Source organism: Argopecten irradians, chromosome 3 (genome assembly GCF_041381155.1).
Source record: "Argopecten irradians isolate NY chromosome 3, Ai_NY, whole genome shotgun sequence".
NCBI classification, from domain to species: Eukaryota; Metazoa; Mollusca; class Bivalvia; order Pectinida; family Pectinidae; genus Argopecten; species Argopecten irradians.
In genome coordinates, this window is record NC_091136.1 from 46,939,821 (window position 1) to 46,956,323 (window position 16,503).

The 16,503-nt window shown below is 35.2% G+C and overlaps 1 protein-coding gene across 1 annotated transcript in view; it reads left to right on the top strand.

Annotated features, from left to right (window-relative positions):
• The first annotated feature begins 326 nt into the window (after positions 1–326).
• The window catches only part of LOC138318832 (tetratricopeptide repeat protein 27-like), a 32,008-nt gene continuing 15,831 nt past the window's right edge, over positions 327–16,503 (top strand). The window contains exons 1-13 of the mRNA XM_069261558.1: positions 327–506; positions 3,965–4,148; positions 5,381–5,507; positions 5,743–5,883; positions 6,412–6,514; positions 7,757–7,796; positions 8,064–8,188; positions 10,177–10,307; positions 11,124–11,233; positions 11,896–11,965; positions 12,444–12,557; positions 13,720–13,815; positions 14,058–14,180. Coding sequence (XP_069117659.1) covers positions 434–506; positions 3,965–4,148; positions 5,381–5,507; positions 5,743–5,883; positions 6,412–6,514; positions 7,757–7,796; positions 8,064–8,188; positions 10,177–10,307; positions 11,124–11,233; positions 11,896–11,965; positions 12,444–12,557; positions 13,720–13,815; positions 14,058–14,180 — 1,437 coding nt within the window. The 5' untranslated portion in view covers positions 327–433. The remainder of the gene's footprint in view (positions 507–3,964; positions 4,149–5,380; positions 5,508–5,742; positions 5,884–6,411; positions 6,515–7,756; positions 7,797–8,063; positions 8,189–10,176; positions 10,308–11,123; positions 11,234–11,895; positions 11,966–12,443; positions 12,558–13,719; positions 13,816–14,057; positions 14,181–16,503) is intronic.

Consider the following 16,503-nt stretch of genomic DNA (forward strand, 5'->3'; position numbering starts at 1 on the left):
ACTGAACCTCGTCCTGATTTTATTGTGTCTGATCTTCTTGTTTGAACCAGAAAGTTTCTGTTTGAACACTTATTAAAATCAGAGATTTAAATCTCTGTTAAAATCTACTATCTACTGTAAGTTAGGCAGTTGTCTAACTAGTATGTATTTGGTGTGTAACATAAGTTATGGATATTTCCAGAATAACCCGCTATAAATTTTACAATACTATTTATATAATTTAGACCGAGAGAAGAAAAGAAAAATAGTTGCTAAAGGGAGGCCACTCTGTTGAATTGCTGTAGCCAGTCACTTATTGGCACTACGACGATTCTCACGCGGTGATTAGCGGTACAGTTCCAATTTATTACAACATCCGGTATAAAAACACGTGTGGTTTTGGGTGGAACAGAAGTTGTTTGTGTCTGTTCTCGTCTTTTACGACGGTATCGAAATGTCGACAGCAGACACTCAGATGAGATGTTTGGAAATTGACATTCTACGTGACCAGAGAAACAAAGATGAAGGTTCGTAATCGTACTTCATACATGTATTTACTATTCATGTGTGTGACGTTTATGATAATTATTTATATTTACCGTTTATAGACCGTTGAGGTTGAGCTGTCGAGTTTGATCGATTTGTTCAAAAAGAAGTAGCATTAGTATAGAATAATAAAGGCAACTGTTAAGAACATTTACTGCTTTTATCATTATTAATGGTTACTGAGAGTTTATGGGTAATCAGGATTTATAAGTGAGAAGGATTCGTGACTGTCTCTTTACATTACTAAACACCACGCGAGACGCCTATGAACCGGGAATAAAAACCGTTTTTCTCAACAAATACTTGTCTTATCGAGTCAAACGAAACACCATTGTAAAGTTTATTAAATTTCACGACGTTTATTACTTGCTTTAAGGACGGAATATTTAGAGGATATGTCTAAAATTTTCGTTAAAAAAGATTGACAGCTCATGAAATGACGGCCCCGCTTCAGAAAGTAAGATGGTAACCATCGCACCCGCAAGCTACATCAAAGGCTGCGCCGGTGGATATCAAAGCAAAATCAGTCATCGCCCAACGTCACGGTCAGTGCACAAACACAAAAGCGCCTGCCATGGACTTCCCCAAAACGCAGTGTGACTTATCCTTCTCATATACGTCCTTGGGGTAATGAATGTGTTATCCTATCGAGGAATTCTGTGAAAGAAAAGTACATGCGGTTGTTTTAAAACATTTTTATCTAAAAGGGCGTAATAATTTTGATATTGCACCATTACTCACATAAATTAGTACATTAATATGACTGAAGGCAAGGCCTTAAAGGGCGCAGCCAGATGTTTTAGTATGAATCATGCACGGCATAGGAAGAGCGTACTCCAACAATGTTAGAGGTATAGCACGACGAGACACTTTTGGAACATTACGTCGTGTTTAACCTCTAACTTCCGATAGTCCATTTACCCGATGCTGAGGGTAACATTTTCAAAGTTTGGATTGTGACAATATAAAATGTTTAAATCTTATATAAATCGTCATCAATGTCAAATACCAACCTCTTTTTCATAAATCAACAAGTATTTTGACAAAATCAGCAGTAAAATCCATCTAAAACAAATATTTACATCTCCTAACGTCATCTTTCATGACCCAGACAAAACTTCATGATGAAAGCGATCCGGCCGGTGAATAGAAAAAACAAATTGCAAAGTCCCCAAAACGCTTGATCTGCCTTTACTTTTACTTGCATGCTCCCCTCTTGAATTCACGTTCCGTTTTTTGTAGTAACCAGCCGCCATATTTAAAACTAGGTCAAAATGTTATGGAAGGGATTCGTCATATCTAATCCGCTAAAATACTATTTTATGAGGCCTCAAGTTATGGTTTTCCTAGATAAATGGGATAATTAATACCTAAACTGTAAGTACACATCAATGTTATCACTGTTAGAGCAAGAAATATTGATATTATTGCACTTTTCATTCCGCCTTCATCTGACGTCGGAAGCTGCATCAAAGAAATAACCCTTCGGAAATGAGAGTCGACAGTCAGCAAAATAACGTCCGATAAAAAAACGGCTGACCAGTCGACTCTCATGTTATGGGAGTAAGGAAGAGCGAAGCTCTACTTGTTTATTTTATTTTCTATTTCATTTAGAAGACATAATTTAGAAATAAAAGAACACACTTTAAACTGTAGAAGTATATGGTGTAATGATTGTCTAGCATAAACTCAAAGAAATGAACTCAAAGATTCGGATTTCTCTGTGTCCATTCATGGCCTGGAGTGCCGCGTATGCCAATCCTGTGATTTCGCGCCATTTGTTGAATTTGAGTTCATGATATTTCCAGTAACTGTTCAGTCTGCTCTTGAAGGTGTTGATGTTTTCAGCATCAACTATAGTATCTGGTAGTGTGTTCCAACTGTTGATGACGCGTTGTGAAAAGTTGTATTTTCTACTATCTAGTCTACAGTTACTCTTTAGTAACTTATATTTGTTTCCACGCGTCACAGATGTTTGGTTGTTTTATCTTATATTTTCATGTATCTGTTACCTTAAAAGTGCTTCGCATTTTGTGCTCTTCGGGTACGAAGGCCTGCGCCCTTATTAATCAAAATGGAACAAACTGCATTGTCTCAATTTTGGTAAAAATCACAAACTAAATCACCTCCTTTGCTTACTATGGTGCTAAAATAAAACACAGGTAAAACTCATTTAACCATCACATTTGCACTGAATTTCCCTGATGGCTATACACTGAAGTCAATGGAGAACCCCTAAACTGTCATCTTTAAAGTTACAACAAAATGAGACTCAGACAGCAGAATTTGATAGTTCATGCATAGAAACATAGAGTCTCAGATCAGTGGTAAGGCATTTTAAAAATAATTACGCCTTTTTTTTAACAATTTTTAAAATGACATGTAGTTTTACCTCATTTGAGTAACTAAACGATTACAAACGATTACTCAAATGGGTAACTGTTACCCATATGCAGGGTTGTGCCCAACCTGTTGAGTGTGCCATGTAAATGTACTAGATATATAATAACCCAAGATACTCTGGCATTGACACCAGACTTAAGACATTAATAACAGATATATCTATATCTACAGGTTTAGGGCCAGAGCACACTGTTATATCAAAAGGTGGAACTTGACGACACCGTTTGGGCCAAGTCATCTCCTTTTCAAACTGACCATAGAGAAGCGGCATTTACCTTTGTTTTTTCAAAAAATGAATAATTTATCTACCCAAATATAGCAATTCGTCGAGATTATAGCGTTTTGCATACTATGAGAAAATGGCGATGACAATGAGGGAAATTTAAAATTGTGGAAAAGAAGCTACTGTGTTGTCACAATAGAATGTGCATGCGTAATAAAATGGATGCCTATAAGTAGATAAATTATCCATTTGTTGAAAAGACCAAGGTAAGTGGGATTCTCGGTGGTAATATTTTGTAAGCAGTCTGAATAGGAGATTACCTTGCCTGATACCAAATGGTGTTGACAAATTTCACTTTTTGATATAGCAGTACGCCCTGGCCCTAAACCAGACATCTATCTGTCATAATGTCCAAGTCTGGTGTCTGGGCCAGAGTATCTCGGCCTATACTGCAGCCTATAGATATATATATATACCTAATTTTTGTCCATGATGCATATGTTACTATTATGCTGCACATGTACATCAGATTATATTTATTGTATTAATCTAGAGATATTGTGAGTGAATTTTGGCAGCTAGTATGATTAATTTAATTTCAATTTATAATTTTGCATTTGGTAGCTACTAGCTGTTGCCACTTAAAATACTTATGACCGCCTTTTCATTCAGAAGTGAAATTTTCTTTTCCGCTACTACAGTAGTTATAAACTTGGATATTACAAATTTGTAAATTTTATCTAATAACTGTCATGTAGTTTTTATGTCATATGACATGACCACTTTAATTACTATTACATTTATTATTTTCAGATCGTCAATACAAAGAATTTTTCAAATACATTTGTGAAGGGAACTATGAAAATGTATTATGGCATTCCATTGCTGAAAGAATTTTAAAGAGAAACCAGGATAACAAGAACTGTATTGAAGTCATCTTAAAAGAGAATGTAGACAACTTCTTCAATGACTGCACAGAAGAGGACAGATTTTCTTGGTAAATGGGCTAGGATGAATTTTTGTGGGTTTTTTTTACACCCCAGAATGGTAATATGATGAATTATTCCATGTAATAAGTCCATGTTTGATCAATAGAATTAAAAACTTTACTTTTGTTAACAAATTATGTGAGTGTGAAACAAGTGAAAAATAGGATGAACATATGTACAAGTATATATGCATAATTAAGATATATTGAAATATTCAACTTAACTTTTAAAATGTATTCCACTGGAAACCAGAGGGTACAATACATGTTGATTTGGTTTTGAATTTAATTGTGTTTTGTCAAATTGTCTGTTCATCCATCGTTCGCATATTTTGATTACTGCACTTCTATATTTAAGGTACTGCATTCAAACTTCTTACTAGGTGATACAGTGTGTCAACAAAACCGGCTCACTGTGACCTATTTTGTACCTCAGCTGAATAAAAAAAAACTTGTCTCTCTCCAATATGACATAAGATACTGAATCTTTATTCTTGGTACCAGTATACACTGGTCGACATACCGTAGATGAGACAGTGTGTTGCATCACAGAACCAGGTCAATATGACCTATATTTTGTCCTTGAACCTTCATTTAAGGATGCTCCTTCACTGACAAATGGTATTTTTTCTCTATCTAAAACAGGAGCAGACACTTTCAGTTACAAAAGTTACTTACTTTACACCATTATCAGCATTGAAACAATTGGGCTTCTAATTTTACTTCAAGATAAAAATATTAAAAATATTTAAAAAATTGCATCCCAAAGCAAAATATTAAAAATATTTAAAAAATTGCATCCCAAAGCAAAATAAATTATTTTGTATTGTTTTTTAGACATATATACACACAATTACGCACCTAATTATTGTTCAAATGATTTATACTCTGTCGGTGGTGGAGCATCTTTAAGAGAAACTTTTCTGGACTGTCCATTCTGTATCATACAGAACTGAAACTTCATATTTGGTGTATGGGTTCATGTTGTTGTTTCCATTGTAATAGTCCTTATTTAATCTCCAAGCATATGCATTTTGACTTTGAGGGTCCTTGATTGGTAATAAAAGATGATCATCTTGTATCTAGATGAGGCAGCGTATCAGGTTACCATTACCAACATTTTACCTTTGAGTTTGACCTGAATTTAGGAAAATACTATTGCTTGAGCTCTCTTGGTCCACTTCTTAAGAAACTATATACTTGATATACTCCTTGTTAATTATTACACATCTCTCTTTCAGTGAGTTGGAGATACTTGGTGTGGCCATTTCCTGTTTACAACTGTTTGTTCAGAGTAATTGGACTGGACCACTTCTCCAGTCAACACCCTCCGATCATCTTCCAGACATTTTCTCTTCACCAGAGCAGGTAAGAAATACTATTACTTTTTATATTGCCATCTGGAAATGAGAGACATATTCCATCATATCACATCACATCAGATTTGATATAGGAAGGCTGGGATATATAGACAATGTTAATATCTAATTTGGTTTTAAAATTTCGTTCTGGTACATTTTGTGTTTGTAAAAGCCGTTATGAAACTCTACATTTAATTGGTCACTTTTTCTGTAGCATTAATATTTTCCTGTATTACTTTCAGTTGAAAAAGCTACACAACTATATTCTTGAGGAACTATTGACGGATGGAGAACCAGTCTATGACAAATGCCTCCATATTGAGCTGTTATTTGTGGCTCGCTTTCTGTTGCTGGACTGCAGAGAGTATCTCAAAAATCTCCAGGTACACCGTCACAACCATAACTCAGACTTTGTTCTTTAGATATGACAGGTCATGTGTATGTATGACAACTTCTTAAGTTTGAACTTTAGAAATATTTCTTTTTGTTATTTGTGTATACTATGTGTATGCCTATTGCTATTAGGATTTTACTAGTAAGAGATAAAATGTCAGTAGTACGATCTTTGGTCAATTGTCATCATTACCATGTGCAGGATATCTTCCAATTATTTACCATTGGTGACATATGTCCACATAGAACATAACACAGTGTGGCTAATCTGTATGATTGACTTACACTTGTTAGTGACTAACACTAGAATTCACAGCATGCATCATTGATCAAACTTTATATTACTCCTAAAGTGTATTGTTTTTACATCTTTATAAAGAAGTATATATATTTGATAAATCTTATAGAATTCTTAATGCGGTTGGAATAACTGCCTTTGGCCTATTACATGTTCTATTGCTGCAAAAGATACATAAGTGAATTAATTACTTGAAGAGTATATAATGGTTTACTTGCAGACTGCTGACTGGTGGCTACTTAGGTGTGTATCAGTTCTACAACAGGTGTTAGATGACAGGTCCCCTACACTGAAGGCAACGACGCTGGAACTGATCGACAAAAGTAAGGTGTAACGTAGGGATCATGATTATATAAGTATGTAACAGATAGGATTGGAAAAAGTAAGATAAAGGAAGAGCCATAATTTTGTAATTATACATGAATGTATAAAACAAAATTTGATGTTACAATGTTGTTTGAAAATGATGCAAACATATGGTGCCAACAGACACAAGTGGAGACAACTCTGAAACTGATTTTTAAAAAAAGTTGGAGCACGTGGATCATTAATCATAATTTATATATAAATGAACAGAGTAAGATGGAACAAAGGAACTATGTTTTGTATAATATACATAATGTCATAAAAGAACGGAAACTTAATCTTGGTTCTGAATATCTGTCACAGAAGGAGACAACCCAGGGATTGATAAACAATAGTGAGATGGCCTGGATCATGGGATCATAGTTTTATATTTTTCTATACATAACAGAGATCTATAAAATACAAGGCTAGGCAAAAGTTAGATATATTCTAAACATAACATAGATCTATGAAATACTAGGGTAGGCAAAAGTTAGATATTATTCTATACATAACATAGATCTATGAAATACTAGGGTAAGCAAAAGTTAGATATTATTCTATACATAACATAGATCTATGAAATACTAGGGTAAGCAAAAGTTAGATATTATTCTATACATAACATAGATCTATGAAATATACTAGGGTAGGCAAAAGTTAGATATTATTCTATACATAACATAGATCTATGAAATACTAGGGTAAGCAAAAGTTAGATATTATTCTATACATAACATAGATCTATGAAATACTAGGGTAAGCAAAAGTTAGATATTATTCTATACACAACATAGATCTATGAAATACTAGGGTAAGCAAAAGTTAGATATTATTCTATACATAACATAGATCTATGAAATACTAGGGTAGGCAAAAGTTAGATATTGTGCATGATCTCAGTGTTATAATTATATATATAAAAACATTAGTTCGAAAATAGTACAACTTCACAATGTTGATGTTAAGAATTGTTTTACCAATGTTGTGCTCACATGATCTATCAAAATAGCCAAAACAGGATTTATATGTATCATAGTTATAACATTGGTACACCAGAAGTTACTATTTCAGGTGAAACATGCCTTAAGTAGTATCAAATATACCTTTAATTATCACCTCAGAAGGAGCTTTGTATTTACTACATGTGGAGATGATCTACATATTTGGTGGTGTAATTTCTTTGAAGGTAAATGCTTTTCTTTGCATTATATTTTCAGTCTCCAAGTTGGAACCGCTACTCACTGATGATAAAAACAGGTAAAATATTAGATTCGTTAAGTCTTAATCAAAGTGTAAAAGAAGTAAAATATTATCTTTGTTAGCCTTAAAACCAAAGTATAAAACAGGTAAAATATTATCTTTGTTAAGTCTTAAAACAAAAGTATCACTGTCATCAACTTGTCTGTATTCTAATTTTGGTATTTAAAGGTACAGAAGATCATACCCAATTATTATGTATTAAATGTTATGCCTCATTTATGTCAGACTCAGAATACATATTATGTGACAATTCTTGTGTTTCAGAGACCTTACCATACAGTTCCGCCTTGAGGCAGGGTATACGACCATGTTTTACTATGAGTATAGTCAGGCCCATGAACACTTTATGTCTGCCAAGAAAACCGCTGGTCTATCTATTGAATTAACAGGTAAACTACCAAACACACAAACTCTGTTTAAATCTCCTAGTTATATCATTATGACTGTTACTGGTCTTTCTGTTCCTTTAGTATTATACTTTTTCATGAAATCATCGTACTTTGATTTGAGTCGGACAGATCATTGTCATCAATTGGATATTTGCCTTTAAGGATAAAAATTAAGAATTTCAAATTTTGATGATAATTTTGCATAACGCTATTAAAGGTTATATTTCCTAACCTTTAGAAATACAGAAAAAGATAGCAGAGAGAAGGCTCTGATTTGGTTTTTAAGGCAGATGTTGTCTAATTAAGGCCTATGCACTGAAAATTGGAGTATTTTGGATGTGGTCATATTTTGGCTTATGTGGCGTTTGGCATGAATACTCTAAAATTTAACACATCAAAATTTGACTACATATTTTTTTGTTTTTATATAAAGAACAATACATCTACACACTATTTATAACTGATGTGAACATGTACCCACTTTAAAGTTACTCTATCATGTTTCCTAAGCACACATTTTAGGTTTGTTCTGTTAACCGGAATAACACCTGTGTCAGGTTTTCTTTCTTTTGTAAAAACATGTACAGTGGAACCTCCCAAAACCGAACCTTCTCAAAACCGATCACCTCTAGAAACCGAACATGGATGTCATGTACGGAATGAATTCCTCTTTATTAATAGTATATAAAACTTCCCAAAACCGATCCCTCCCAATTCCGAATACCGGACCGATTTTGAGATCGGAATAGTCAAATGTAACTAAAATATACTTCTGAAAACCGGCCTTACCTGAGCGACACCGATAGATTACATTGAGGTCTGATCAACCGACCGTGAAATACACACGTACCTGTACCATAGCTGTTGCATGCCATGTCCTTGGGCATGTATACAGATGTGAATGGTTATAGGTACACGGTAATTATACCCGAGATGGTGGTGTAATTATTTCATCATGCCTATTGTTTAGATATCTAACGAAGGTCTACCATGTGCACGCGGTTTGTTTACTGTAAGAAAACAAGCAGAGCTAGTAATAAAGAGAAAGTTTCGTATTCATATCACACGTTTTTATTTACATATGTAGATTTCTAGTTGTCGGATAACGTAAATTATCTGTATGAAGAAGCCGAAGCCATGTATTGTTTTAGAAAATGACTATTATAATGACCGGCATTGACTGATCATCGTGTAATTAGACCATATAATTTGATTCTTGACGTAGGCTAACCGGAAGCGATCGGCCGTATGTAGGTTGCAGACGATAACATCCCCAAGAACATTCACGCAACTAACTAACTAAACTACATTTATAAGCGGTAACAAAGTCAAGTTTGCTGTAATCCATTCCTTTTAAACGTATGATTCTCTCTTTTGTGATAACATTCACATTAACAATCAATATCGGTCGGTTTTAACGATCACTAGCTTGGCATACATGCGATGCACTAATGTAAAAAACGACTTCCTATCGATTAAATCCGGATCGTGATGATCGGTATTCGGTTCACTTCTCCAAACCGAACCCTCTCTAAACTGGCCGAAATTATATGCACCGACCATGATCAGTTTCGGGAGGTTCCACTGTATATAGGTATGTGATTATTTAATACATCAATATTGAAGACCAATTATTTTAAAGGGCTGTCTTTGTATCAATTTGGCTTCAAATCCAATAATGTCAGACTCTCATGGTTGAGGGATCTATGCAAATAGACAAAAGTTGGCTGTTTAATGCAGTAAAAGTAAATCTTCAGAATTTTTATCTTTCTTTCAGAACAAGTCAGGTGCCGAAAAATTCCAGAGTACACCAAAAATAAACCACCCTATTTTCATACAAAAACGCCAAAATCTCCCAATTTACGATAGTACAGTAAGGAATTTGAACATACATTGCTTCCCTTTAATATGATGGAAAATGGGCTATTAATTTATACTGTATAACTACTGCACTGTCTAATGTATATTACACAATATGTAATTAACAGGTGCCATGGGGAAAAGAACAAAGTTTCAGCAGGAGGCTAAAGCACAGTTAGTGCTGAAAGTCCAGAAAGACACATCACAACCATGTGGAGGAGAGTTACTACCATCCAGGGAGGATTTGGCCCTGCCAAAAGTGAGTTTCTGTTTCTTAGGTGATTAACAACAATCTACTATCAATTCATAATAAAGGAATCATTGTGTGAAATGATCATGTTGAAGGGTGGTCCACCTCTCTCCCCCCTCCTATTAAATCAATTCTTAATGCTTGATCTAGTTGATAAATTGAGTGTTTTACTGAATTTAAAAATCTAGATATGTTATGAAATTAACCTGTCAAAAATATTTAAAGCCACATTATACGTAACTATCAACAAAAAGTCAAGTTAGATTCGACCCCAATATTGTTAGTATTTGTAGATGTAGTTGAAATTAAATTATATCAAAGAATACTTGTAATGATTTCTGAATAACTTTGGCACAGCAGTTGTTGAAAGTTGATACTTGTAAACATGATTTTAAACCGATCACCATTGTTCATGACCCGTTAGTCATATGAGGTTCAAGGCAACGACGTTACAATTCGGTTTGTTTGACTAAATGGGACCCAGTAAGCGATGCATGTTCAATATTTATTTGATTTTCATCAAAAGTTTCCAAATCATTTTCGCTCATCTTGACTCAACATTCTTCTAAATCATTAAAAAAGCAAGACAGATACGGATATTGGGACTATAAGGAAAAGATGTAAATACAAAATATTGTACATAAATAATGCAAACAGATTTTATTCTTTTGAAGTGATTGTATACCCTTAGTGAAAATCTATATCTTGACAGATTAGCTGTGATGGGCCATCTGAAAAGAATGTCTAAATGTGATATTCATGTCATAGTGAACTTGATTGCTCTGATAAATCACTAACACTTTACACCTCGGACTTTTTCTCTAGGACCTCCTCTTAGGCGATGATACAGTGCTTGATGCCATCAAGTTTGAAAAAGATGAACTGTTTGCTGACACGATTTCACCAATAGAACAAGCAGTTGTGGTTGGACTGATGTAAGTAAAGTTTATCGTAGAATTCAGTGTAGTTTGGCTCAAACGCCACTGGAACCAGTATATTTGGTCGATAGCCAGGTTTTCGGATTATAGAGATTTTATTTGCTATAACTTATTAAGAAGGAAATTGTCATACAATTATGCCCTAATAGACAGGGATCTGGATTAGACACAGGCTGGTTTTGACAAGTTTTACCGTATATCAAGGATCCACGGCGACCCTGATGTGGATAGTCTGCAAACTAAAGACAGATGTTAGGCAGGTGACTTTACTAGTATTAATTGTACTGGAATGTTATTTTGAAGTGTCTTTGTTGTTAAACTGGCTATTTTTGTCTATAAAATTCCCTGCATATACAATCTCTTAAATCTGAAAACTAAGGTGAGCTTACGCCATACTGTAGTATCCGCATCCGGCATCTGTCATAAGACAACCGTCTACAATTTAAAAAAACCCAACCTTTTGAAAACCACTGGTCAAAATTTGACCAAATATGGATTATAGCATCCTTATTAGTTGGGGATTCAGAATTGTACAAGGGAAGGATCAATGTAATATCCAAGTGAGCGATGCAGGCCCACTGGGCATCTTGTTTTGGTTTATCCTGAACTAATAATTCTGTCCTGAATTAAGAAAATAAGGAAATCCACAAATATTTCAGGGAAAACTACAGACGAAGCAGAGCCCACTTTGACAGGTTGACAGATGAAGAATTAGAGGCCTACATTTCTGTAAGTGCAATACATCAGACCACAGTTGTTAAGGCATAAATCTTAAATGCCATAATTCCTTTAATGCTTATTCAATATTAGCCTGAGATACTCTGGCCCTGACACCAGACTTAGACATTATTATGTCTGGTGTATGGCGAGAGCGCAGTGCTATATCAAAAAACTGGCGCACCGTTCGGTACCAAACAGTTTTGGCGAGTTCCACCTTTTGATATAGCACTGCGCTCTGGCGTACACCAACATCTAGTGTCATTGTCTAAGTCTGGTGTCAGGGCCAGAGTATCTCGGGCTAATTCAATATCAGATGCAGCATGGCGTTGGTGTTATGAGTTATGTAAAGTTGTAGTAAACTGTGATGTTCTCCGCTAAGTTCCTATTGGCTGATTTAGATATGTTAATCAAGTTTATTTTAGGGCTCTAGCTTCATTTACAATAATGATCATACACATCTGCTAGATAAGTGTTTGTACTGTTGTAGTGTATCCTGGCCCAAGTGAGCTGCTGGTCAACCTCTGTCCACTGTCTGGTGTTAAGATCAGCTCTACAGAAGGACAGCAGTAGACGAGCTGAGAGGTCCATGATGCAGATAGAGGTTAGTAACTAGGGCTTTCAGTTAAGGAGATAATCCATGATACTCATATAGTATGTTTTATGTCACGAGGAAATGATTATTTAGAAAGAATGTTTAATTAGTTGTCATGATTACCTAATCCAAAGTCACCCATAGTGCTATTTACTGTATAGATGTTAAAGATGCTCCACCGCCGACAAATGGCATTTTTTCGCTATCAAAAACAGGAGCAGACGATTTAGTTTTTTTCTTCTGTTACAAAAGACACTTACTTTACACCATTACCACCATTGAAAAGTTTAAGCTTCTAATTTTACTTCAAGAGAAAAATATTGAAAGTAATTATTTGCATCCCGAAAAAATTCCGTGGAACTAGGTCCTATATATGGAATGAAGTATTGATTGCGCATGCACCAAAAGCAAAATAAATAATTTCATATTATTTTTGTTTGTTAATTAGACATATATATATATATACGATTTATCACCAATTATTGTTAAATTGATGAATATCGTTTATGCTCAGACGGCGTTGGAGCAGCTTTAAATGTTGCAGGTATGAAATTTCAAAATGTATTGTAGAACTTATTTCGTGGGAGGTTATTTTCGTGAATCACCTTTATTGTCATTCAGGATGTGATATGTAAACCCATGATTTTTGGAGAATTTTCGCAAGGTATTAAACATCGCAAATTTCAGAGAATCTGTAAATGTTTGCAAAATTATGATCCCCTCAATCTTAGTAAATAGGACAATTGAAGAAACTTATTTTGAAAACCACTTGCCCGAATTTAAGATTTCAGTCAAAACAGGGTAATTAACATTAAAACCGGGCAAGTTTACACCAATTTTCATATGACAACGGGAGCATATTTTACTGGTCTCGGCCTATGGGATATTTATTAAGCTGGTAAACCATAGTAATTAGGGTGGTAAGGTAGCACCATAGTAACCCATCTTTATTTCCCATTTTGACATCAAAAGATATAGTCACCTGCTCAACCACTCACTAGATTTTGCACAGGGACTCCTGTTTCCTCTAACATTAGACCTTCCTGCACTTCCAGCTGATCAAACAAGAGTGTTATAATTTTGTTTAGAACAGTTTCACAGCTGTTGTTTATCATAGACTCATATTTAGAATGGTTACCTATCAGCCATGTCAATGTTGTATCACCAACAGGAGATAGTGAACCAGATCACACGGACAGAGCCTCCAGCCCAACACAGACTCCATCTGTTCTACTGCCACAGAGTCCAGTCCTCCTGGATGATCAAGGTAACCACATATTGTAGGCATGGTGTAACAGTATCATTCCTGGCTGTATTGGGTCACAGTTTTAAGCTAAACATATCTTGAAATGCCTTGTTTTACTAATGAATTATCTAATGCATTTACTTTAACAATTTCAGTGTTTTGATAACTCCTCTATACTTATATATGCACATAAACTGTAAATACTTCTGTAACAAATTACTTTTGATGTTATAGATAATTGTTATGTTACCATTTGTCCACAGAAAGAGCTTGCAGAACTGTTTCTGAGTCTGGGAGCTGTCGGGTCAGCCCTAGATATATATGAACAACTACAGATGTGGGACCATGCTATTGCATGTTACAAACGTCTTGGGAAAATGGAAAAGGTAAGGATGACAACTTTCTGGTGTGTAGAACTGCTATAAACCATTGTAGGAAAATATTAAATGAAAACTTTTAATCAAGTGTTTTTATCACATAACTGGCCCATCCAGCCATGTCATACAGCCATGTCATAAATATGGTAAGACATGTGTAATAACACTATTATCACATGTAGTCATATATATATATATTTTGACGTGGCATAATTGTCTCAGTAGATGGAAACGTCACATCCGCGCCAGATTTCTACTGATTTAGATATACAGGGAATTGAAAGTCTTACTTATATTTCTACAGTGGAACCCCCGAAACCGATCATGGTCGGTGCATATAATTTCGGCCGGTTTAGAGAGGGTTCGGTTTGGAGAAGTGAACCGAATACCGATCATCACGATCCGAATTTAATCGATCGGAAGTCGTTTTTTACATTAGTGCATCGCATGTATGCCTAGTGTTTGTTAAAACCGACCGATATTGATTGTTAATGCGAATGTTATCACAAAAGAGAGAATCATACGTTTAAAAGGAATGGATTACAGCAAACTTGACTTTGTTACTGCTTATAAACGTAGTTTAGTTAGTTAGTTGCGTGAATGTTCTTGGGGATGTTATCGTCTGCAACCTACATACGACCGATCGCTTCCGGTTACGTCAAGAATCAAATTATATGGTCTAATTACACGATGATCAGTCGATGCCGGTCATTATATGACATAGTCATTTTCTAAAACAATACATGGCTTCGGCTTCTTCATACAGATAATTTACGTTATCCGACAACTACATATGTAAATAAAAAAAAACGTGTGATTTGAATACAAAACTTTCTCTTTATTACTGGCTCTGCTTGTATTCTTACAATAAACAAACCGTGTGCACATGGTAGACCTTCGTTAGCACGGGCGGATTTAGGTTTTGAGGTTAGAGGGGGCGTGGGACAAAGCAAATCAGGCGAGGGGTCTGGGGGCCACCTAGGCCCCCAGAAGCTCTCGAATAAATGGTGCAAAATCCTGCATTCTGAGGATTTCATGAACACATTTTCCAGCAAATAATTGAAGCCATTTAAGGATGTTTATTTATGGTTTTCGTGTCAAGTGTCATATTTTTTATTTGAAGTTTTGATTTTTTTTTTTTTACTTACAGAATTGCAATATCAAAATCTTAATATTTATATGGACATAAAGCGAAGAAGGGTGGGGGCCGCCTAGGCCCCCAGAAGCCCTCGAATAAATGTACACTTTTTCCAAAAAATAATTGAAGCCATGTAAAAATGTGCGTTTATAATTTTTTTTTGACGTCTAATGTCATATTTTGAATATAAAGTTACAGAATTGCACTGCCTAAAATCTGAATATCTATTCATAGAGGCACGAAGCAAAGAAAAGGATGGGGGTCTGGGGGCCGCCTAGAACGAACATACGTACCCGGCCTACTATGCCTTTAGGCCGGGTACGAATTGGTCACTATGTATCGTAGTGGAGCACTGCCTCCGAAAATCACTCGGGCACAGTTTTTCATACTTTTTTGAAGGTTTTGAAGTAATAGGGAACAATTGTAGCTCTAAAGAAGACACCATTTTCATTCTAAAAGCCTTTTGAGCTACAATATTGCAGCTAGGGGTCGCCTATTGAAGGTTTTTATAGGACTAATGAAAGTGTATGTGAACTTTTTTAACGATATAAGCTTTTACTTTTATACATTATCTGTCAGATTAGATAATTCATTTTCCCTAACTTACACAATCTTCATAATTCGTGTATTGGACAACGAAAGAAAAGAAGGCTAGTGGTCTTGTCTATGGCCATACGGTGCCAGGAACCATTGCTATCATCCTGTTTTCTAATAGGAAGCCTTTTGTCATGTGCATTAATTTTTTAACATCGTTTGCCTATCTTATAACATTATCGTTAAGATATGTTTTTATTGAAACAAAAAAGGAAGGCATCTGGCCATGGGGTGCACCCAGACCCTAGAAGCTCTCATTTCCTGTCGCATTCCACTTTTTTCTTTACACACATTTTCTTAGGACAAATAAAAGGCTTCTAGAAGCATTCGGCGTCAGTAGTGATCTTGTAACTGGCGTTTTGAAAGTACGCACACATTTGTGAATTGATAGTCTGATTTAATACAGGACTTTAATGCTGATTCAAAAATGTGTAATATATCATTTACAACCTGGAAAACGAAGGGCATGACATATAGTCAACCAGCGAAGACTCATGGCCAGCTACAATTCCTTCCACCCCCCCCCTCCCCCTTTTCTTTTATTGCTAAGGATATCGAGATATAACCTGTCAATATTGAATATTAATGACAATAAATTAT